The sequence below is a fragment of the Hippoglossus hippoglossus genome, chromosome 11, assembly GCF_009819705.1.
Source record: "Hippoglossus hippoglossus isolate fHipHip1 chromosome 11, fHipHip1.pri, whole genome shotgun sequence".
NCBI lineage: Eukaryota > Metazoa > Chordata > Actinopteri > Pleuronectiformes > Pleuronectidae > Hippoglossus > Hippoglossus hippoglossus.
In genome coordinates this window covers 14564102-14589806 of record NC_047161.1, presented here as the reverse complement: position 1 = coordinate 14589806, position 25705 = coordinate 14564102, and the positions used below count along the sequence as shown (strand labels likewise).

The 25705-nt window shown below is 41.6% G+C and overlaps 1 protein-coding gene across 1 annotated transcript; it reads left to right on the top strand.

The window, feature by feature from the left end:
* Positions 1 to 23310: 23310 nt before the first annotated feature.
* Positions 23311 to 25064, top strand: LOC117770429 (tripartite motif-containing protein 16-like). The gene has a single exon (XM_034599886.1). It carries the CDS (start codon positions 23311 to 23313, stop codon positions 24988 to 24990), a length of 1680 nt encoding a protein of 559 aa, XP_034455777.1. The 3' UTR covers positions 24991 to 25064.
* The last annotated feature ends 641 nt before the right edge of the window (positions 25065 to 25705 follow it).

Here is a 25705-nt window from a genome sequence, read left to right as displayed (position 1 = left end):
TGGCGAGGTTCACTCATTAAGTCATTGCCAACATGTTTTGATTGCTCATCCTGTCTCATTTTCTCTCCTCGTCTCCCTCTCTCCTCCTTTTTTCTCCTCTTCCTCCCTCTCTCACTCACTCTCCCGGAGAAAATGCATCTTATTAGCAAAGGCCAAGCTGTAGAATTAGCAAGGTAATAGATGTGATCCGCTTGCTAACCTCAGCCGGCAGTCATGCACGGAATATCAAAGAGGGTCTTAACACGCAAGTAAACAGCATATCTGCTGCGTAGGGCTTGTTGTGCGGAACGTGGATGTGCACGAGTGTGCTGTGTCACGTGTGCAACATCTGTTCCATGTGGGACAAAACCTGTAGAGGTCAGGGTGCGAGCAAATGTCATCTCTATCTGGAAACATGCGATGCCTGGTGCGTTTGTGTGTGTGTGTATGTGCACGAGTGTGAGGATGTTATTTAAACCCATACATACATAATTGCACCGGACTAATGCCTTAACTTTGGAGGATTTTCTTCATCTCTCACTCCGTGTGAGGCCATTCGCCGAACACAAGCACAGACATGCAGGGGATGTACACACACATGCGGAGTAAATAACATCCTCAGGCAGGATGAAAGTCAATTGGTTTTCCCAGCGTTGGCAGCAGTGGCAGCTGTGTGCGCTGACAGGTGCTCTCGCACAGCTTGAATGACATTGCTCCCTTCAGTTACATATCAAATTCTGATCAGCGGAGGGCTCGTATTCAATCTGCATAAAAGGCAGTTAACGGCATCACAATGTGACTTTCAGAGTGTGTGTGTGCGTGTCTGCGTACATGCGCGGATTGTAATGTTGACAAGTGTGTAAATGTGCATCTCTTTAATGCTGAAATGTGTGTGTGTGTGTGTGTGTGCATGAGTCCATGTCTGCCTGCATGTGCGTTCTAAAAATGCTGATTTGCACGCTTGACGGGAGGCGATTTTCATATGTTTAAGGGCAAGCACATCGCTAAGCTATGCCCGACTGAGCTCACTGAGGCATTAGAAAAGCCCGTGTAAACCATAAGCTGACGGATATTGAGAACTCATCCCAATGTGTCCTTCTGATCTTTTTACGTCTCCGTCCCTGTTTTGTCTTTCTTCTTCATACTGTATCTTTCTATCTAGATAATAAAAAAGGCAAACGGCACTTCCCTGCCTCCACTCCAGCATCTCTTCAAATCAGAAGTTTGGTTTTAATCCAGAAGCCATTGGACTTGTATGCAGCAATAGTACAGGAAATGGTCAGTTTACCAAGTGCACAGACCGGTAAATGGACTTTACTTTTGACTTCTACACTTGTGGTTTTGGACATTTCTCACCAGCTTTGAGCGGGACATTGTTATAAGTTGCAAAGTTTTATATTTCACCTCTATCTTGTATTTAAATTCCTTATGTAACATGCTTTTGCTGTTGTCTTAAAGGGATAGTTCACCGAAAAATGAAAATGCACTCATTATCTACTCACCACTATGCCGATGGAGGGGTGGGTGAAGTGTTGGAGTCCACAAAACACTTGTGGAGTTTCTGCGGCAGCCAAATCCAATATAACCGAAGTGTCCATAAGCCCCGACCTTCAAATTTGACTCGAAACGTCGTCATTCACAATTTTGTTTACTCTAAATGACTGCTAACAGTGGACATTTAGGTTAAAAACACGGTGTAAATGATGACGTTTCGAGTCGAACTTGAATGTCGGGGCTTACAGACACTTGGATGAGACCACAGGAGCAGTATAGAAGCATTAATGTTTGTTTTTTTCGTTTGAAGAAGGAGTCCCCAGTTATTTCAATTGTATTGGATTTGGCTGCAACGCTGTTTACCCCTGAAACTCCAAACGTGTTATGTGGACTCAAACACTTCACCCACCCCTCCATCGCCATAGTGATTTCTAGGTGAACTATCCCTTTAAGTCCTCATCTCCTCTACCTCTTTTCTTCTCCCCCGGCTTTCAGAGGAAGTTTTAAGATAATGCAAATGTGACTGACACAAAATACATGGCCCTATCTTACACTCAGCGCAAAGTGGTGGCAAGAACAAAACATGGAACTTTGCTTGGTTCAGACAGTTGTTATTTTCTTGTCGAGTGCCCACGTTTGTTTGGATAGTAAATGCAATTGTGCACCGGTGGGTGTCTGAGATCTAAAGATGAGGAGCGATCAGGCACATTATTGTCACATTGCTGTTTTGAGGGAGCGGAAAGCAGCGGTACTTTTTATCCAACAGAAGCCTGGTCAAAGCCTGGTCAGTAAAAATGTGAAGTCAACTGTAATTTGAAAGGCTCATTATCAAGATGGTCATATGCACCTCGCTAGATGGGGAGGGTGCACGATACACGTTCACTCTGCTCGTTACTCACACAGATTATCTGCTTGAGCGCAAAGTAAAACCATTACTCCTTCTTTTTCACTACCTGGCAAAATCCACCAGTATAATAACAATCTGAACACCTGAACCACACTTGACTTTAACGGAATGGGAGATGGCACTCGATCGGTTCATTTCGTGTAATGACCAAAGCACACCACTGATTTATATGGAGACTAAAGACAACCCTTTTGAATTATGCACCTGGCGCTGTGACTATACAGTGGAATTCAATGCAATGTATAGTATTGTATATATACATCATTCATATCCAGGTTCTCGTATTAAATCCACAGTATTCATACTACTACAGGCATCAGAGGGTTTGACATGTTGGGACTGCCTTGATGACTTAGCTTTTGTAAGCTTGCTGTCTGGCGGCAAGTTTCCTTTAGTATTTCTCCTTTCTAACAGGTTTGAAATTTGCTCAGAAGCACAGAATGTCTCGTTTAGCTGTGTTCACCTTGCGCACTTTGTTGTGTTGTTGTTATCATGCTGAGTATTTTTGGTTCACACGTCACATTTTTTGTCAGTTATAATTGTGTTATAAAAGCTTACTATGTTCAGTATTTGGTTGGCAGGGTTACCGTAACTTTCGTTTTGCAGCAGCGGCCCATCGTTCCTTCAGGATTGGGGCAGACGCACATTATAGGTCCGGTATCCTCGTAACGTGCCGCATGTCGTCCCATCATCAGAAGTTATTAGGACCTGAACAGTGCTGAAGTTTACTTTGTGTTTGTTTGACTCGCTCTGGAGTTCTCGACACATTGAAAAGAAAGTTCAACATTTTGCGTGCACGCAGTTCAAGCTGGGATTGACTCCTGCTCCCTCCACGACCCTCGAAGGATAGATAACCAAAGAGAAAGTTGAGAAGTACACGAGAAAGGAAAATGAGAAAACAAGGGCTTATTTAATGACTTCTGGAAAGACCAACCAGACGAACGAAGGGTTTGTAATGTCTACAGTTTACCAGGTTTGTAATAATATGTTTAGCACAGCAGGGCATGTTGCCTTTTTAGCACAAACATGCAAAAATGAGCATTCGGAAAGCCGAGACAATATGCAAGTGCTGACCTAAATATTAAAGATAAATATATGAAAATGTGTATGCATATATTTGCCCTTATATGCATATATGAAATCATATCAAGTACATCATTTATCTAAAAAAAAAAAATAGAAACCACCAAAAACTTTTAGAGTAAGAAATGTGGAGACATAAAAAGAGGGTTGACAATCAGGTGAGATCTGACCCTTTGGATTGTTATCTACAGACTATGGAAGGATGAGGAGGTAGACAGGAGGCGAGGCCGTCTGCATGATGAGGCTTTGAAAACCCCTTTGTTGGTTGGGAGCAAGGAAAGGAGTGATGTGAGGACAAGCCGGTTAGATAAAGAGAGAGCACGAGAGAGAGAAATGCAGAATGTGAGAAATGTCGGCTCTCAGGAGAATACTTGGCCTTGGCAACGCCTGAGCAATGCAGAACTCTCGTTGTTTTGTTTTACAGTTAAAGTTGAATTTAGTGCAAGAACACAAAAACAAAACTCATCGCAACAATGAAGGACTTAAAATAACAAATGGGGCAATGTCTGGAAAGTGAGTGAAAACTGCTTAGGCCTGCAGACGGGGATGATGAGTTTCACTGAGCTTAACTCGTCTTGGAAAACTTCCACATCTCAGGTAGCCACGAGATTTAATGTTTGTATAATAATATTGCTTAATGGAACTGGTATTCAGCAGGACGTGAGCAGTGTGTTCAGAATACAGATTGTAGACAGAGGGAAAGAAGAAGCCTGAGCTGCAGGGTCTCGCTTGTGGAATCACTGAAAATATGTCGAGAGGTCGCAGATCAGACGTCTTTCATCTGCCAATCACAGGCAACTTGCTTACTTGGATCTGCTGCTATCAACAGTTTTGGGCATTAAAGCACAACTTGGTAAACCATCAGTGATTTGATTTTTGTATGCCTCTGCACCAGCGGCCGTCCGTCTGTTCCACTCTTTTCAAGACAGCTAAGAAGGCAAATTTGGTACAAAGGTTGAGTTGGATTCACATATGAACTAATTCGAATTTAGTGGTCAAAGACCTTTGGTCTTGTGAACGCGACATCTCAGAAACACCTTCACTTCAGTACAAAACGTTCATGACTCAAAGATTTGATTTTGGTGGTCTCAGGTCAAAGGTCACTGTGACTTTATGTTTTTACGAATGTGATTTATCAGGAACATCCATATGGAATAAACTCTTGAATTAACTGATTGAGATTTGGGGGATCAAACATGGTGGACTCACAAAACATGTTTTTTGGCCTCTTGGAAATGATATCTCAAGTCTGTCTTTAGGGAATTTCTCGACTTAAAATAAATATTAAACAAGATTTGACAAGATTTCAGTACCCAAAGGTCCCTGTGACCTCATAAAACTGGGCGGTGATTGCAGTTTTTTTTCCAGAAATAAACATAACCCTATACTAACCCTAACCCTAACCCATATACAATTCAGAGATTGAATCACTAATACTATTAACACCCTACAGCAATTAATATAATCTCAAATAACTCTCAACCATCTCTGGTTATCAGCCGTAATACTTCAACAATAAACTTATTGGAAGAAATTTGTATTTTAACAACCAAAAGCCCTCCCTGTACATGCTATATCACGGTTTACACTGTATTTAATACATTTGGTGTATGCAAATAATCAAATAGAATGTTGTCCTGCCACTAAATAAAAATGTATAGATAGAAAGTTTGTGTTTGTAAGTATGTGTGTACTTAATGTACCCAAATGTCACTTAGTAAGCCGAGTAGAGTTGGTTTAGTTTTCTTAAGATGACCCCGTTTCCCCTCTGAAGCAGGGCAGCCTTCTTTCTGTAGCACAAAAAAATAAATAAATAAAAACTTGCCCCAACCTGCAGCTAAGTGTACAGCAAAGGCCATGAAACCATCCATCTATATCCATTCTCTCTCTATCTCTGTATGTGTGTGGCAGAGGGCACCTTGAAGCCAGACACTTTAAATGTACAGCAGAGGAAGTGTACACACACACACACACACACACACACACACACACACACACACACACAGCCCCTGCTCTGTCCTTGTGCATCCCTAACCCTTCCTCCCCCTGTGCATCCTGAGATATCCTCTCCTCTCATTCTGCCTCTGACCTTCTCTGTTACTTTTTCCCCACTTTAACTTCCTCATGTCTCATCTCTCGTCCCTCCGCCTCCCTAGAGGAACTACAACTGTGACTACTAATGATTCAGTCGCCGCTACAACAAATATTACCACTGGTGCTCGATGCGTTTCCCAATCTTATGGCCTTGTCGTGAAAAGTTGAATTTCAACATCATAAATGTATTTATTTGTTTTCCCATGAAAAAAATATTGTCCTGTATGTTAAAGACGAATCCTAAAAGCTTCTACATTTCACAGTCTATTAGACAATAGTCTCCATGTTAATGTTATGTTTAATAATGGAAAGCTATACAACAGCACACACTCAAGATTAGCTGGTGGGTTTATCTACATTTGCTGATGTCTTGATTTTTACTGATTAATATATTTTATATTATTATTTTATTCACCATAAACCTCAATAACCCAAACACATGGAGTATAATTTCATATAGTGTATCCTAAACCTTCAGGTGAGAAAACAAGCACAACAAAGACACAGCTGGCCTTGTCTTCCAACATGCACACCGCTGGCAGGACCTGCTGCGTCCTGTGTTTGTTTGCAGCTCATAACATGAAACATAATGAAGACGCAGAGAGTTTCCAACACAAATCATTATCACTATTATCACCAGGATGTTACCTGAGCCCCTGTGGCTCCACCTGCCTCTCCTGCCGCCTCCGCTCCACTACACGCATGTTCCTGTTGAAATGAAACAAACTCAACATTATCTCTGAACTATCTGTTCATGCTCACACCAAACCAGTGAGTGTCCGCTTCGACTGCTGGGATTATCATCGAAACCACTGCTATACCAGTAGCTATCTAGCACTCAATTTCACTGTAACTCTTTTATTCACTATTCTCTGTTGCATTAAACAGCAATTTTGAACAAATAAGAAGTGAAACGTTTTTCCCCAGTGGACAGCAGGTTAGCCAGCCGGTCATGCTGATTATTTAAAATAGAGAAAGTTCATTGTGCAAATGTGGGGGTGTGACATCACAAATTGGCTACTGCATCTTTCATCAATTCTCAAAATAATATCTTCTTTTATTATTCCTCCTCCACTAGGAAATGCATGTATGAACATTTTGCAAAGTTAAGGAAAATTATATTTAAAAAAAATGTAATACTGGATCAGCCGTCTTCATTGTATTTACACCAAAAAGACGTGGCCCATTCCCCCCCCTTACCCAAAACTTTGGTGCTGAGCAGTTCAGTATTTTCTGCATTATCCTGCTGACTCATAAATATTAATAGGCTTTATAGACATAGTGATTGATCCAATAATAAAAAAAAAAAAAGAAGATAACTAGAATGGCACTCAGTAGAGCGTATACTTCCCCCAAGGACCTATATTCCCCTTAAATTCAATCAAGCTGCACCAAATTTCACACACTCATAGATATCAGTCCCCTATATACTGTATGGACATTTTTTTCCCATCAAGATCCCTGAATTATTCCCTAGGATATTGGTGAAAATGTCCAATCTAAAAAAATGCCCTATGTGACAATATCGAAGAAAGTGATGAAAACATTCTGGAATCGGTCTCATGATCAGGATCTGCACCAACATTGTTTGGGTTCTTTCCTGACTCGTATCCCATTCTTCCAACAAGTTCCGTGGTAATTCGGTAATTGCGTAATCTTACTTACAAACAAACTAACAAACCAAAAAACAAACAGGGGTAAAAACATAACCTCCTTGGTTGTGATAACAACTTAAATATCAGAATAATGACTACTTACAGCCCTGCAATTTATACCTGGCACCGAGCAGGACAGCAATAAGGCAGAGTGGGCTCATGAAAAATACTAAAAGTATGAGAACTACTGCACTATTATTTTATCTCCTGCTGCCACGGCAAGGACTAATACCAATACTTCTTTTGAGTAAAGGGCAGGGTGCAGGCGACTGCAAGGATCTCCACATTCATCATTGCTCCTCAACCCTTCCAATTTAAATAACCTCAACCACTGTTTCCACTTTTATTCTGCATTTGTTGTCTTTTTTTTTGATTTTGAGACTCAGCATTCTTCCTCTGTGCAAAACGTAAATATGAAGCACAGACAGAAACTAAATAGTAATCCTTAATCATGCCCATGTGTTATTCATTCTATTAATAAGCCATTTCACACAAGTTGGCTGACTTCACATCAGCTCTGACTGTACAAGAACCAGTCGTGTGCATGGATGTGTGTGAGATCTCTTGAAGAAGGAATCTGATAACAATTTAGCCATGAATGACATAACAGAGGATTGTCATGAGTGGCATCATCTGTTTTCTAAACTCTAACATTATTACTTTTTATAAATGGTTAATATGTTTCTATGTTAATATGTTATGTTTGGCGAAATTACTTCCGTTTGTGTATCAGTAGTTTTGGAACATTTTCAGCAACAATACAGCGATAATACTGATAATGTGATCAGTATGTTTTCACAGCGTTTAATCTCTAGTAACCATATTGATAGGGTATAGTACAGTATAGTCTCTGTGTGTGATTTAAACTAATATAATCAATTGCAGCACTGGGGTTTGTCAAATGATATTATATCAAGCCTTATTTACATCTTTGTCCATTTTATAAAATGTGGCCTCATTGTTATTCCAACTCAGATCAAACATTCTCAATTGCTGAAATAAACTGTGCAATTGACCTCTTGATTAATTGGCCAATTGTGCTGCAAAGAAAGGGACTGCAAACACAGCAGGTTTTCACCAGTCATACAGTACGTAGGTAGGAGCTCACACTCTAGCTCACACACACACCCACACACACACACACACACACACACACACACACACACACACACACACACACACACACACACACACACACACACACACACACACACAGCCCAGGATCTTCCTGAGAAGGACAGATGCCCTTATTCAGCATCAGTTAACAGGCGGCGTGTGAAGACATTTAGAGCAGCACATTTAACATCCCCACCTTGCCTCTCACCCTATCCCGAGTTGTTTATCTTCTGCCCTTGATAAAGTGAAGGGCCCATTTTCTGTGTGTGTGCGCACACACTGTGTGCGTGTGTGTCATGAACAATCACTTGAAACATTTCCAGCAGTCCCAAACCCGATCAATTGACCTTCCACAGACACGTGCTCAATGAAGAGTGATGGACAAAAATGGGAAAAGAGGATCAGCGCTGTGGAACCATGGAAGAAACAACAGGAAAAGAAAAGAAAACCAGGCCGTGTGTGAAGAAAGTGGAAGAGGAGGAGGGGGGGGGGGATCAAGGAGCAGGAAAGATGAAAGGTAAGGTTGTGCACACGTGATAACCAGGCTCGGCTGAACTCACCCTTAATCTGTTGTCTGTGCCGGGAGGCCTCCTTTAGGTCGTATAATCTATGAGGAGTTCTGTTTTACACTCACAAGTCATGGTATCATTTATGCCATCTATATTTGATAAGGTGATTTAATTCTGTTGAAGCACAAATGCACACTTTAGGTTAGACCACTATTCTTTCACGTTGAGACACTTCACTGTGTTGTGACAGTGTTTAAGCTTCTTGATCATCTGTGGGGTTAAAGAATGAATAGTTGTAAAAGATGTATAATTCATCTTTTTTTTTTCTTTTAGCAGCGAAAACAATTTGTTTAGAAAAAAAAAACATTGTTACTCATTTCATCACTTTTAAAGTTTTTTAGCAAACTAGCTCTTGTTTATTAATTCATCCAGCAGATGGAAAGCAACATGATCATTTACTAGCAGATGCGTTTGTAAACCCCTGGTAAATGGAAGTTTAATATTCACAGAACTGCTTTTAGTTTGTAATGTTAAAACCAATATAAGCCGCATAATTACATCCTAATTCTGTTCGTTCATCCCCTCAAATAGCCCTTTGGACATTGTATGAAATAACAATGTGAAAATATTTTTATTAAACACATATTAAAGCTCTTTCAAAGTCTTTAGCCATGTTATCAGCTAGGCTTGGCTGTGCCTACTGTAGCATTCATTGTGCCTTAGGCTAAATGCTAACATAGGCATTTTAACATGTTGAACTGATGATGCCAATAGATGAAAAATAAGATGATCACCAAAGTTATCATTTCATATCATCAAATCATTTCCCACAAAATCCTAAAAGGAAACGTTAAGTTAGAGAATCACCAAAAATCTGAGCAGTTCATCCCCTGGGCACCATGAATCTGTACAAAGTTGTAGAGCAATGTTTTCTGACATGTTCTTGTCTAACCAACCAACCTGGCTCATAGGTAGGCAAATAAACGCAGCTTTTACAGATCTTGTAGTCTGTTTTAAATGTTACTTTTTGGTGAAAATTGAAGTATTTTACAGTCGAGAAAAGAGGAATAAAAAAAACTAGTGAAGGAGGCTGGAGTGTGTCGAAGGTGGGAGAGGGGCAATATGAACCAAAACAAACCAGTGCCAGTCCCCAGAAAAGAGCATTTTTCAAACAAACCCCGAGGACAGCCGGATCTCTCAGTGCCCACTCTGCAATCCTTCTAAATCTTCCCCAAATCCGACCTTAAAAAGAAACGGTGAGGAAGAGAGGCTGTGTACGAGCTATGATCATCTTTTTCTGCCCGCTGCCACTCCGTCTCTACAGCAACACAGGCCATGTGCCGTGGGAGCTGCTGAATGAGCGTCTTTCCGATAAGACAGTCAACCAAGCCAAGGTTGTGAGCGGAGCTGAATGGGTTTGAATGTGTGAACGCTGCGTATGTAAACAAGTCAGTGCCAGCCCATGTATAGACGAGCAGTTTATTATGTCTCCATCAAATCTCCATATGCGTATAGTGCATCAGACGGATGCAGAGGTCTGGTTTACGAATTCATGTTTGAGGGGAAGATGCTAGAAATTGGTCAAAGAAAAACATTGCTCTCTATAACTGTCTTTTCAGAGATGAGACTTTAGTCAAATAGCATTTTGAGTAATTTTTGGAAGTTGAGAGACAATTTGCGAGCAAGTAATGCTCTGGAGCTACTTCAGGATTATTCCTCGTCAATATTGAGTCCTCCTCAAACAGTTCTGCAATATACTGTCACTTTTTATTGTTTGTGTGCTGGATGCTGTGTGCACAGCTTTTTATAAACATGATGCAGAGTGATGTCAGGAAATAATGTGTTCATCCTACCTGGTTAATCTGCACTGAAGCTGTTGTTTGTCTGCGATAGACTACATCCTTTTTTTGCTCTGATTTAACAGTCAACGTAAAATGAAACTGAATTTGCTTTATTGCTTTATCGTTGTGTGATTACTTTAAAAACAAGTGGAAGGGGTTCTCTGAATGTTGTTGACATGACGGACATCAGCACCTGCAAATGTCTGTGTCAGTCTGATATGGTGACATAAGAAATTATCTAAAAGTAGGTTATCTAAGGATGAAGATTTTTCTCCTTATCCTCTGTACCTTGAATATCGTCTTGTTTATTGAACCCATCCCCGTGTGGCACAAGTCGTCTCCTCTGCCACTACACGGTGACTTTCATGCCCTCTTCCTCTAGTAGCAGTGGTGGTTAAAAGCAACTGGAATCTTGTATTTAAATCAGACAATATAGTTTTGCACTTTTTAAAAGCATTATAGCTTTCAGTGTCAGATTAATGAGGCAGTAAGCTGTAAAATGCATTTTAGTGCTGTAGGTGTTTAACTTCTCTTTATGTTGTTGGGTAGTTTAAATTTAAACACTGCATCGTGTTTTATGAGCTTATCGAAAATCTGTCTTTTGTATAAAAGCCACTGTCTCTGAATGTGTGCATGGAAAAATCTGAGCTACATTTTGTATTGTTATAATTTTTTGTTTCTGCTCCAGTTATTTTTGGGGGTTGTTTTGAAGCTGATGACACATTGTGACACGATATATGAACGTTTTTAATTGTTTTTTTTGTCAAGTCACTCTCCCTGACATACTGTAGAACATGTCAACTCAATAACACATCAAACCCACAAAAACATGACTGTAACCATTAAAAATACAGGAACTTGTTCTCGAGTGTCAGCATGGTTGAACACCACTGAACTATTTATTGCACAAAGGAAATGAGAACATAACCCACTTGTTTTGGATCACAAAGACCCAAAGTGTTTCAATAAATTAAGATTCTGCTTAAACTCAAACAAACGATGTCAAAGTTGATTATGTTTATATTTCTTCTGTTCAGTTCATTTCAAAAATGCTATTGAGTCTACAGTTCCACCGTGAAAATCCCCCCCCCCCCAAAAGAAGAGAAACACATTTGCAAGAACACTTCGGAGACACATCAGTGGCTTCGGGACAGTGTTCATCTATCAATCTTAAAGTCAGTCAGACACTAACTGACTTTCAGGTTCAGTTGAGCTTCTGTGGAGATGCAGCCAGTGTAGGATTTTACTGCCTCTTTCCTCGGATGTGACTGAATAGGTATAATAATTGATGTCATAAAACCATCTATGGATGAGGTGACTGTCAGGTATAAGAAGGTGTGCAAATTTGTGCGTCTTTATTTGTACAGTTGCCACAGAGTTGTAACATCAGTGTTCAGAACGTCTCCCCTCGTGTGGTTGGGATATTTGGTTTTCAACAACGCATTTTCTTTTTCCCCTGATGATTATTGCAGCTTCGTTGCTGGCTGGGACGCAACTACTCCTGTTTGTTGCCTAAGCAGAACCACGACGCCTCTGTGTGTGGGTGTGAAACACTCGGTACTTGAGGTGACCAACAGTATCCTGACACTATGTGTGAAGGAGGCAGTGAGATACTAAACTGTTGAGTCTATAAAACACTGTTTAAGACGGTTTCTGTTGTAAAATGAAGTGGAATTAGAATCATCGTAAGCATTTCACATTCCTCCTCTTCTACTTCATCATGAAAATGGGGGCAAGTGTGATATGTCATATGTAAAAAAAAAAAGAATATGTAATTCATTTCAATCATTGAAACTGATGCCAATATGGCGTTGGTGCTTCATGGGTGGTCTGTATCTACAATGCTGCTGCAATTAATTAGCGCATGAATTATCATTGCTGGATTAAGTCATCGTGTGTTAATGAGTCTGGCTCACTAGACACTGGCAGCATTCACATGGGACATTTTCGGCTTTTGTAACATTTGCGTTGCACACTGTATTCTGAACGGTTAGATCCAGCTGGTTGGTTTCTGAAGGTCTTGAAGGTCTTAAATTCCTTGAAGTCGCCTGTGCCAAGTTTATGAGATGATCCTCCATCAGTGGATGGTGCCCATCTGCCCTCCATCAAAAGCTCAACTCCTTTAAATCTTTTTATGAGAGACTCGGTAGTGTTGCTTTCACACGGTGCACTCCATCAACCCATGGCATCAATAAACACCCACATTTCACTGGAATTCACGCACGACTTGTGCTCTGACATTTCACAAATGCACATGTTTGTCCATCCAGACGGATCACTTGTTGTGAGCTGGTCTTTGTTTTCAATAAAAGCGATATTACATGTCAATGGCCTACGAATGGGCTTATTGTATAGTACAAATCCTTGAGCCGAGGATGTTCAATTATATTAAATATTATAATCATATAAGGACATTAAAGCAACCTTTACTCTCTCTATAGCCTGGTTACAATGGGTTACTACTAAATTGATTTGATCTTTCGCTCCAGTGTTACTTTACAGCCCGAGGAGACAAACAGGTGAAACCCAACTCGACTCAACAGACACACACTTCAGTATAAATGGATGGTTCCACGCCCCCCCATTGTGCACTCTGCCTGCCGTCCTGTCTTTATCACTTCCAGGTCAAGGAATCATGAGCGCTTTCCTGCACCTTAGGAAACTGCACCGTGCCTTGTGTGAGAGTGGAGCTTCAATTATTAATTATTTACACCCTCTTAATAAAAGCTGAACAAATTACTGCAGCTGTTGTGTCAGCAGTTATACTGTTGATGTTACCTCTTAACGATTAAGTCACTCCTCTTCATGTCCGTGGTCTGTTTGTTTATGGTGTGTTAACGGCTGATGTACGTAATGACCTGAAATTAGCAGCTCATTAAGAAATCTCATTGGCAAGTATATAACCTTGGGCACCTTCAGTCATGATTCCTGCAGGCATTTACACGCATTTAGCACAGAATGCTGCTGTTGATCTGCAGGGAGGCTGCACATGCTGCTCAGGAGTTAACACGGTCGTCACATCCCACATCTGTCTCGCTATGTGTTGCCCACTTTAGCTTCTCCCATCCTCATAATGCATCCTTTATTAGGGGCATAAGGCGAGGCGAGAAAAGTTTATTTGTACAGCACATTTTTACCAACGAGGATATTCAAAGTGCTCTACATAAAATATAAAGGCATCAAGACAAAAATATAAAAGCAACATAAGGCAATATAAAAAAGCATTTGGATAGAACTTTAAAAAGACTTGAATAGAAAATAAAAAACAACATTCAACAGTAAAAGAAACAGTGAAAGAAATGAGTAATTTGATTTAATAAAAGGCTGTGGCGGATGGAGAAGTCTTCAGCCTTGGTTTAAAAGAACAGTGAGTCTCAGCAGACCTTGAGCAACTGAGCACAGCTTCACGTGTAAACCATTCAGTGCTTTATAAACCAACATCAGCATTTCAAAAGACGTGAAAAGAAAAACTGTGATGCACTTTCTTGGTCTTTGCAAGAACTCAAGCAGCAGTGATCCAAAATAGCTGCAAATGTCTGAACGACACCTTTAAACCATTACATTAGTCAACTTGATTGAATAGACACACCTTCCAAATCCTGCTGAGTCATACGTCCATTAATCCTTTATGTTTGAAAGGTGATAGACTAATTTGGTCTTAATGTGACCGTTAAAAGTCCATGGCTACATCAATATCTCTGACTTGGTGTGTGAATTTTAACCTTTAATTACTCTGCCATTCAATTGGTTATACAATTCGACTCTCAGCGCTTGTATGGAATCATTGCCCCGTGGTCATATGGTTTTGTAAAATTATACCATCTGAATAATTACAGTAATACATTTTGTTGTTTTCCACAATCTGAGATAGTGGAAGCATTTAACAGAAAAGTCCCAAGAATGGAGCCTTGGGGAACTCCACATGACACTTTTCCCCACCTTGATGTGTAATTAGCTATAACCAGGAAAAATGCTGTGCCAGTTTTCTAATATGTTGTGGTTTACTTTGTTGAATGCAGTACTTTGATCCAGTAATGCTAAGACTGAAAATATGTCATGGTCTGTGAGTAAGTTGAACGTTAATGTCCGTGTTCATGAGTCGTTAAACCACATACAAACGAGTGTGGCTTGCACACTATCTTCTGTATGTGTTGGCTTTTTTTTTGTTGGTTAATTTAAATGTACCCAGTGACAGGATTTTAAAGTGTATAAAAAGTCAAGTAAATAATTGTGTTACTGCAGTATCTCTTATTTAGATGCAGCGAATGACAGAAATCCTGCCTAGACATAAGCTTCTTTTCCCACTGGTGCTACATGTACCATCACAGCACCGGGACCTGTCAAGACAAAATTAAGGCCAGTCTGTCAGGGTGAGACACTTGGCCTTTTTTATACCTCAGGGGTGTTAAACTTACATTAGAAAATGGTGTCTATTCTTTACTTAGCAGTACCCAGATCCTAAAAAAAGTATAGGTGGACAGTTTTTTCCGCCTGCTGCTGACTTCAATACCAAATTTAGGATATAATCCTGTCAACATTTCATTTGTACGGTCATGCTAATGCATCAACCTCACAAACACTAACACACTGTCATATTCTCATCTAATGCATGCAAGACACAAAGTTCATGCCTTGTTTTGACTGGCTACAGCCGGGCTGAGCTACATAATGACATTATAATAACGTAATAATTCAGATTTAATGATCCGCTTAAATAGGTCACTGAAATGTCCATCCCTAATAAACGTTTGGCAGGACTCTTATCTGTTCAGCCATAGTGGTGCTGCCAAAACTGATAAACTTTGCACATAAGATATGCTAAATGTATCTACAGTTGAATGCAAAACTCCCAATTAACATTTGAAAGAAGTGCTAATTTCAATGACTGTTTGCTGCAAGGTTTTACTTCTATATTCCTAATTAAAAAAAAAAGGTAATTTGCCTTTAGCAAAGATACAACTGTTCCGTTTCAAACATAAAGGCTTTCTTTAATTGACTGGAAATTGACTTATTTGGTGGAACAGAGTGACAAAGTTTCTTTTACATGGAAAATAGGAATATCCATTTCAAGAGAACTTGTGAGGTAAATGCTTTTCAAAGCTCATTCGTGACATAACCTCCGTGGCCACTGTGGTCGTGACGCTCTGTGTTACCCTTCAGATACACCTTCGGATTTCTATCTTACAAATTAAGTCCTTATGATGTAGTGAGGGACCCAGGAAAAACAACTATTTACACCAGAGCCCATCAAAGTCACGTTTACACCACTGACTACACAGTATGTCACTGTCACGAAATGCACCACGGGATTGTGTAGAACATGCACTTCTATCATATACACAATCCAAATCCTTCACTAATCATAAATCACAGGCCCGTGCGGGAGCGATGATTGATTTCATCGCAGCGAATAAAAGGCAGGATCAGCCTCGACTGTGTGTTTCTCACAACCCCTGCACCTCTTTCTGCTGCGCTCGCTCTGCCAATCCCCAAAGCAACACGGCCGACATCAGCAGGGAGTGAGCGTGTGGGTGTGTTTGCGTTTGTGCATTTCTATGTGTATATGTCAGTGGGAGTAATGAAGCAGAGGATGAGGCTGACATCAAGTCTATCAGAAGGTGTCAGTTTGGGTTAATCCTGAAGTTATCCTGTCAGTGTACAACACACACACACACACACACACACACACACGTCTCTGACTTCAGAAGACATTACATTGACTAACTCAAACCTAATCATGACAATTTACTGACACTGACCTTGAAATATTTGATCCTCTTAAAATAATTTATGCGGGCTTGCTTTTTGTCCCCGTAAGGAACACACATGTAGGTCCCCACAAAAGAAGTAACACACACACACCTGTCCCTCCTACACACATGCTCTCACATCTCCTTGGTTTGACACGAGAGTAATTGAGGAAACCACTGTTAATTAACACTGTTTCTCTGTCTCCCTGACAGCAGCTAACCTGTCACCCCTTCCGTCATTACAACTACGACAGAGTCAATCACCAATTCCAGTGCCATGCTTAGTTTGCTTTGTTTTCCGAGGGCATGGGTCGCCGAGGTCTTTAAGTGCCTCTCTCCGTTATAAATAGCGTCGTAATTGTTTTAAATACAATGCTCTCCGCGTGTCAGGAGGATTATAAGGTTTGTCCCTATTTTTTACAGATGCTGGTGGAATTATGGGAAAATGTTTTTTGCCACTCAAACTCTCGAATATAAAGTTGTTTCCAGATTTGTTTTATTTATTTCTAGATCATTCCTTTTGCCAACTAATCCCACACACCCCAAAAAACAAGCAACATTTGCGATGCATGATAATAGCTAGTTTGTAGGCAGGGTCATCTCACCAAGTCGGAAGGTTTATAGTTGTCCTGTACCAGGGCACTTGAAAATGGGGAGAAAAGCAGGGCCATCATAGATTCTCTGCTGGAAGGAATATAAGGGAAATTGTTATGTAATAAATATAAGAGAAAGCTTCAGAGAAATACTTCAAACCCTGCTTCCCTTTTCACCTCTGCTCACTTTTTCAAAAGTAGCAGGAATTGTTGGACGCACGTTCCTCTACAATCCAACGAGCACCTCGGTCGGAGCACATTGGTGCCTTTGATTCATCTTAAAACTAGAAGACATCCCTGCCACGTCTGTTGCCGGCAGCCCAGGCTTATTCATTACTGAAGACGTAAATCCTTTAAGATGTCTCACAAATAACGTTTCGCTTGGAAGAAAACAACGGAGCACCATTGCACAGGCATTTTGATACTCGTTAGTGAGATTAGTTCACCGGTGCCTTTGTCCTATCATTGGCTTTTTGTTGGCGATAGCACAAATCGGGAATCTCACCAGTCACATTGCCCATCTCTCTCCTGCTGCAGAACATCTATTAAAGTGGAGAAAAGTTGTTTTGTTTCCCGCTCAAATTTATCTGCTACCGATGGCCTTTCCCGGCCTCTCTGTCTCTCCCTCCTCCCTCTGCCCTGTGGCCCTTCCCCACGTGGGCCGACATTTCCCAGCAGTGCTTGATGTATATCTGACCTTTGATGTTGTCGCTGCGTGTCCCGGAGCCTGAAGCCCAATTAAAACTAACAACCCCCGAGGCCCTCCAACCCTCCCTCGAACCAACCCTGTGTCTCTTCCGCCTCCTTTTTTCGTCTCACCCATTACTTTTCCTCTCTTACACGCTTCCTCCTGGCTCGTCCTCTCTTGCCCTCCTGCCACTGTGCACCTCTGCTCCTCCTCCTCCTCCTCATTTCTGATTCTACCCTCTCTCGTCCTTATCCTCCATCAGGGTTTCTGCGAGTCCACTGACAGCACGAGCATTCCTGCCTCACTCTGCTGTCTCATCTTCTATCATTGGTGGGCACACGGATTCTGCTTTCCCTCCCATTTGAGTAATAGTTGTGTTGGAAACTTCGGCGCACGAATTTCAGCATAGTGCTCATTTCCTGACTTGATACATGGTCGGCTTCATGCGGAAGCAATATGCAGACCTCATTTATTCAATTTAAAGCCCATTTGGTGATTTCAACAAGTGCAGATGCTGTGGAGTCCTGCAGCATATTCACTTTGATGACTTATGCATGTAACTCATCAGTTTATGTGGGCGTGATTTCAGCATCTGCTCCTCTTCAATTTACATTATTTAAACGAGGAATGTATTAAATACACAGACTGTATGATTGCATTTAACACATTAATGCAGTTTATTTTAAAAGGCTTTTTTAATTAATACATTTTTAGAGAAAGTAACATGAACAGTCATATAAAGACAGAAATCAACTGCCAACAGTGTAGAGAATATGCATTTTTGGTCGACATCCATAATACTACATTTTCAAACAATCTCTTTGATTACTATGGTAACTCCATACTAACACACATGAAAACACATCACATGACTACTCCGGTACACTGGGCATGTGCTTGCCGGTGTAAACACACCGTGCAAAGGACTTGTCACATATTGCTCGAATTACAGCTTGACTTCAACACAATGTTGTATTATTGTAATATATTATTATTATTATTATTGCTGTCAGGGAGATAGAGAAACAGTGTAACACGGTTGTTTTTCTATAGAAGGGGGTCATGTGATAGAGCATCGACCTGAATATTGTAGAAGCAGAAATACTACAACTAGTAAGCTTGTTGATGATTGATCAATATTCTAGTGTTTGGGGTAAATATTAGATACAAGTCTTCACTTTAAATCATGATAAACTTGCTATATGATTGTATATTGAAATATGTTGTGAGTAAACAATTTACTGATATACATGTCAATGCTTTTGACCTCATCAGTACTATTGATTAATGCTCCCTAACTTACAAGCGACATTATTATATCTGTTTGCCATACGTTTACAAATTAGTTGCGATGTAGAAGTCAGCGTTGCTCTGCTACATCTGCTGGAGCCTCACTCAGCTTAAGTCAACCACCATCTGAACGTTCAGTTAAAGTGGAGACTTCATTAAAATGAGTTACGTCTGTGACTATGGGCCAACGATTTCTGGATGACCACCCATAAAATCTGTAAAAATGCCTAAAATGCTTTGGTTGCTTATAAGTCAGTGGGGAAATCTATCCAACCTCCATCTACTCGCATATACATGTGAGAGTAAATAATTCATATAGCATTAAAAGCAATACCAATTTAAATGCAGGAGACATTTTTGGAACATCCACATTTTTACTTTTTAATGATATATTTTTAATTTAAAATAACGTCCTCTCTAATATAACTTCGTATTCAGGCTGATGTGGATCCTGCAAACTAAAATGTGGTGTGTGAGAGCATGTCGTGAGTGAGAGCTGCAAATCCAAAGTTTTATTTCAGACTTAAATAAATAAATAAAACAGGAATCTACTGAATGTGAGATGAACTCCCACATTCCTGATTCTGGCCAGAGGAGGGCGACTGCTGGCACCGAGCCGAGGCCCCAGGGAGCACCGGGTCTTCCTCCAGCAGGTCCTGACCTGCTGTCCGGCCTCCCTGCCCCGCTCTGTTAAATAATGCATGCAGACTGGTCACCTCCCTGACTCCTCCTGACAGCCCCGCCGTCGTATCGAGCCATCACTTGTACTTACACTCATGGTGAGAGAAGGTCAACGTATATGGAGGCAGACATGTAAATGTGAAGATATATATACGGTGTAGCTGGGCGTACAGATACGACTCCTGTGCTGAAAAGTACAGATTCAAGTAGTCAGAGAGATATCATGCTTAATACAGTATATTGTGTAGGTGTGGAGTACAATAGGTTAACTTAATGCCTCCTTCACGTGTTCTGTATAAGTCTCAGACAGACCATTCTGAACATTGGCAGACAGGAGAGATTAAGGATCAGATGTTCTCTTCTTCCCGGCGTCTCACTCCCATACACTTTCTCTACGTCTCTCTGAATCTCTCTCCCTCCACGTCTGTCTTGTCCTTGGGGAACGGTGTGACTCGAGGTGATTATGACGTGAATGCCTCTCGCCGCAAAAGAGGCTGTCAGACGTGAACAAGGCACCGCTGCTTTTACATGTTTTATCCACGAGATTACCATAATCATGTATCTGAACATAGGCCGTGCCTCCGTTTGATTTTGAAAGGATGTTGAGACATGTCTGCTCTGCAATTTAGACAGTGTGCATGTGCAGGACATACTGAAGAGTATAGGACTCAATCCCCTGTGGGGAATCCTTCATGCAAGGCTGTTTTTAAATGGTTGCTTATACATTTTCTACTTGTCAAAATGCTTTACTTTGTAGGGATTGCACACCTACGGATATGAGCTACTTTCTTTCTCAAAAGTCACCTTTTCCCACTCATTTTTTTCAGTTTATGAAAGTCACCCAGCGTGACATCTACACTATGCAAAGTTTGTGCCTGTGTGGCGATATGCAGAGCACACAGTATTTAGATCTCATATATCACTTTAGAAGTTCCAGGCCATGGCGGTCCAGAAGTTGCTTAGCCTAAGTGTGGCTGCTCGTGGGATCATGGGCCACCCTGCGGAGTGCCACGACGTAGGCTCATTCATCTTGCCGTGCTGCATTGTGGGAAGATGCGGGGGTCAGGGGTGATGGATGCTGAAAAACTCAGGTGCTGTCGGGACAGAGGGGTGACAATCTGGGCTTTCTGGGACCGTGTCGCGGTGCAATAGCCCAGGTGGGATAGCAAGAGCTGAGGGAACACAAAACCTTCCTGCTCAAGGGCAAGAGGGGGATGTCAGTGCGGCACTGCTGGCTTCCATGGAGTCTCCTCTGTACCCTTCCTTGTAAAGGATGCAACACCCCACCAGATCTATTTAGGAGCCTCATTCCAAAAAACAGCAGCGGCACACATTGCTGTCTTGCACGCGCAAAAACGCAGGCGTACAAAAACACATACAGTGTGTGGATGACCGAGCATGCATACGCACACCCTGCCACACTCGGTAGAGAATCACACACACTCCATCACACACTCCCTGCTGCTAGCTCCCTCTCTCTGAGTGACCCCTGATGAAGGAGTACCACAGTAGTTGGCAGTTCTTCATTGACATTCAGGGTAGTGTGTTTGTGTGTGTGTGTGTGTGTGTGTGTGTGTGTGTGTCTGAGAGAGAGAGAGGGAGAGGGAGAGCGCGAATCCGTCTACATCCAAGTACAGACAATCCCTACACATTCAGCTGTGGCCAGATTGACTTGGTATTCCTCATGGCACCACTCCTAAACCACTTACTCACATTAGCAATGCTAATGCAGAGAGGTGCAGGGAGACGGATTCATCATACACACCCACCAATCTGCCCCCCCCACACCCACCCACCCACTTGCTTTTTACTCCACCATGCACGCAGACATGCAAGCAGTTGCCCTGACTGTCACCAACCCAGTGAGGAGGTAAACAGTGGTGTGATTGGTGGATTCTAGACAGTGGGAAGGAGGAGACGGGCTAATGGGGGACGACGTGTTGTGTGAACGCCTCTGAATCAATTTAATACGTACATGTAAATCCATGCATGGTCCATACATGTGGTGCAAAATGACCCATTTGTTTGTAACGATGCAGTGCTGGGTGATTTAAAGCTTACCGAGTCGTGTTTCAGCTCAGATTTATATTTGTTTATAACGTTTTTATTCCAAGTTCTGCACCAGAAGCGGTACAAGGGCGTTTCGCAAATTGAATGGTTTGCAGGAGTAAATGACTTGGGGAACGTAAACCAGCGAGCAGGAGAGCGGTGGGTCACACAGAATGACACACGGTTACTTGAGCGGCTTTTGAAGGCTTATTGATATTTAATGGATTTCACGCAGAATTTGGAATGGATCGCTGCTGCTGTAATAATGGAGCCATATTTCTCATTCATGTTTGAGAGGCCCATTGTGTGCAGGTCGCCTCCTATCAGACAGTCCTCTGATTTCTAACCCTGTCCATGTGAATAAATATGTGTTTGGCCCTGATGTTCAAATGGCTTCATGTTCATAAAACCACAGAAAAACTGGTCTATGAGCCTGCTGCTGTTTTTTTTTGTTTTTTGTTGTAATTGTCTACATGGTTTTGGTCATGCAGCACATTGTGTGCCTCTTGAGCAAGGTTGGGTCTCTTTATTTTTGAATGTTATATCGTGAGACACCAGCAGCAATTTAGCGCACATTAAGCCAGCATTTTTCATGAAGCCTGGCAGATGAGCCCCTGCAAAAGAAGATGTGAAATGTCATGAGCGCCCAGATGTCAGGGATGTGCAATTATTTCCGGGGACCCTCCGCGGACACGAGAATGGAATATTGCACATTGAAATTCAGGTTGCAAGGATAGCGACCTCTGTCATCAGATGCTCGTGTGATACGTCTCATTTCCCAGTCGTTATCAAAACTCGCTGCACTGTGGAGGCTTGCTACACTGCACACTATCATAATGGAATGCACCAGAATCTGAACTTCTAACTCTAACTCTCACTGCAGGAATAGTCTCACTTTGACATATAGTTTGTCAAATTACAATTTTTTTACGAAAGAAGAAATGTTTAAGTCGAATACTCGAACAAATGTAAAACCTCTAATCGCTCTCCAGTAATGATTTTTTTATTCCAAATCACAGTAATATGCACAGCTCAGTGAAGAGGTTTTATTCATAATTAAATCCAAACTTCAAACGTGCTGTTATCGTACCACGATTTGATCTAATTCTAGTTTTTAAAGTGTGGTCATGATTACATTTCTGTCACCTGTAGTGTTTTTATACTTTAACTCTTTCATACGTGTGTTTTAATGTATTTTTACTTGTGTTTTTCATTTGTGAGGCACTTTGTAAGTTGTTTTTATTCCATTGAAAAGACTCGTTAACTTTTCTGGAAACTTCGAAGAATGTGAATCTTACAACCTGTGCTGTTGTGAGCTGAATGTGACAGTTCCCAGTGCAACTATTCACTTTGAAATGTGATAACACAGATAAAAACTCACCAACAGCTCATCGTAGTGAACTTCTTCCTCAGACACAACCAGCTCCTCCCAGTCAGGATATTTCTGTGTCTCCTCCTGTGTAAGTGTAAGGACCAGTGAACAACAAGCTGTGAACTGTGGGAGATGAGTCACTGCAGGAAGTGAATGAGAGGGGGAGGAGCAGAGATCTGTTTCTGGTTAGAGGAAGTGAAACTGCTGAAATGGCGCAGCAAGAAAATCAACTGGACAGAGAAAGATTCTGCTGTTCGATCTGTCTGGATCCACTGAAGGATCCGGTGACTACTGGCTGTGGACACAGCTACTGTATGAGCTGTATTAACACCCACTGGGACAAAGAGGAGGAGAGAGGAAGCTACAGCTGCCCTCAGTGTAGACAGACCTTCACACAGAGGCCTGTCCTGGGGAAAAGCACCATGTTAGCTGATTTAGTGGAGGAGCTGAAGAAGACTGGACTCCAAGCTGCTCCTGCTGATCACTGCTATGATGGACCTGAAGATGTGGCCTGTGACGTCTGCACTGGGAGAACACTGAAAGCTCTCAAGTCCTGTTTGATTTGTTTGGCCTCTTATTGTGAAAAACACCTCCAGCCTCATCTTCAGTCAGCTCCATTGAAGAAGCACAAGCTGGTGGAGCCCTCGGAGAAGCTCCAGGAGAACATCTGCTCTCGTCACGATGAGGTGATGAAGATGTTCTGCCGCACTGATCAGCAGTGTATCTGTTATCTGTGCTCTGTGGATGAACATAAAGACCACAACACAGTGTCAGCTGCAGCAGAAAGGACTGAGAGGCAGAGAGAGCTCGGGTTGAGGAGACAAACAATCCAGCAGAGACTCCAGGACAGAGAGAAAGATGTGAAGCTGCTTCAACAGGAGGAGGAGGCCGTCAATGGCTCTGCTGATAAAGCAGTGGAGGACAGTGAGAAGATCTTCACTGAGCTGATCCGTCTGCTGGAGAAAAGAAGCTCTGACGTGAAGCAGCAGATCAGATCCCAGCAGAAAACTGAAGTGAGTCGAGTCAGAGAGCTTCAGGAGAGACTGGAGCAGGAGATGACTGAGCTGAAGAGGAAAGACCATGAACTGAAGCAGCTCTCAGACACAGAGGATCACAACCAGTTTCTACACAACTACCCCTCACTGTCACCACTCAGTGAATCTACACACTCATCCAGCTTCAGGATCCGTCCTCTGAGGTACTTTGAGGACGTGACAGCAGCTGTGTCACAGGTCAGAGGTCGACTACGGGACATTCTGAGTGAGACAGAGACAGAGATTTTACAGATTGTGTCTCAAGTGGACGTTTTACTGCCACAACCAGAGATCAAGAACAGAGTTGACTTCTTAAAATATTCACAGGAAATCACACTGGATCCAAACACAGCACACAAACATCTGTTATTATCTGAGGGAAACAGGAAAGTAACAGGAACGAGTGTAGAACAGTCTTATTCTAATCACCCAGACAGATTCACTTATTGGTGTCAGGTCCTGAGTAGAGAGAGTCTGACTGGACGTTGTTACTGGGAGGTGGAGGTGGGGGTGGAGGTGATAGGGAGAGTTGATGTAGCAGTCGCATACAAGAATATCAGCAGAGCAGGAAACTCACTTGAATGTATATTTGGATCAAATGATAAATCTTGGTCGTTATATTGCTATGTAAACAGTTATAACTTTTATTACAACAGCATCAACACTCCAGTGTCAGGTCCTCTGCCCTCCAGAGTAGGAGTGTACCTGGATCACAGTGCAGGTGTCCTGTCCTTCTACTGCGTCTCTGACACCTTGACTCTCCTCCACAGAGTCCAGGCCACATTCACTCAGCCTCTCTATGCTGGAGTTGGGGTTTATAATGGAGCCACAGCAGAGCTCTGTAAACTCAAATAGACTTGAGTCATTAAAAGCAGTGATTTAGATTCTGTGTTTAAATCTTTAACTTCTTTTGTCTCCATGTTTGTTGATCAAAGTTCGTCGTGGTGACGTTTCTGCTCCGCACAGAGATCAGCTGTCAATCAAACACTGACCTTCCTTTATCACACATATTTAGTTCTCATTTTGTAAAGACAGAAATCTATAATTACACTGACATGAATGTGTTTGAAAGAACTAATGTTGCTGTTGTTTTCTAAATCAATGTAGAAATAAGGTTCTGTGATGTTTTAGAACCTGTATTGATCCTGATCCTCATCAATGAGCTGATTATTTGTTATTTTCTTTTCCACATGTGAGATGGAGGTGAAACAAACTGATTGTGTGTCCATGAAATCACTGAACAAGAGTCACTGAACAGACTTTACTGGTCTAATCAGTTCATCTTCGAGTCCGAGTGAAGATTTGTGACAAATTTGAAGAAAGTCCCCGGAGGCGGTCTTAAGATATCGTGTTCACAAGAATATGACGCGCAGACGGACAAACTGAAAACATACTTCCACTGGCCACCAGGTGTCTACGGCGAGGAGACATTAAAACTATAAGAACATTTTGTGACATTATTGTCGGAGGAGAAAAAACCTGCTGCTCCAAAATCATCTGGAATTTATCACAGTTCAAAACTATTCACCATCAATTAAACAGTGTTTAAAGTTGTTCTGTTAATATAAAA

Coding starts and splice junctions, on each gene's coding strand:
- LOC117770429 (XM_034599886.1), top strand. CDS start 23,311: ATGGCGCAGCAAGAAAATCAACTGGACAGAGAAAGATTCTGCTGTTCG.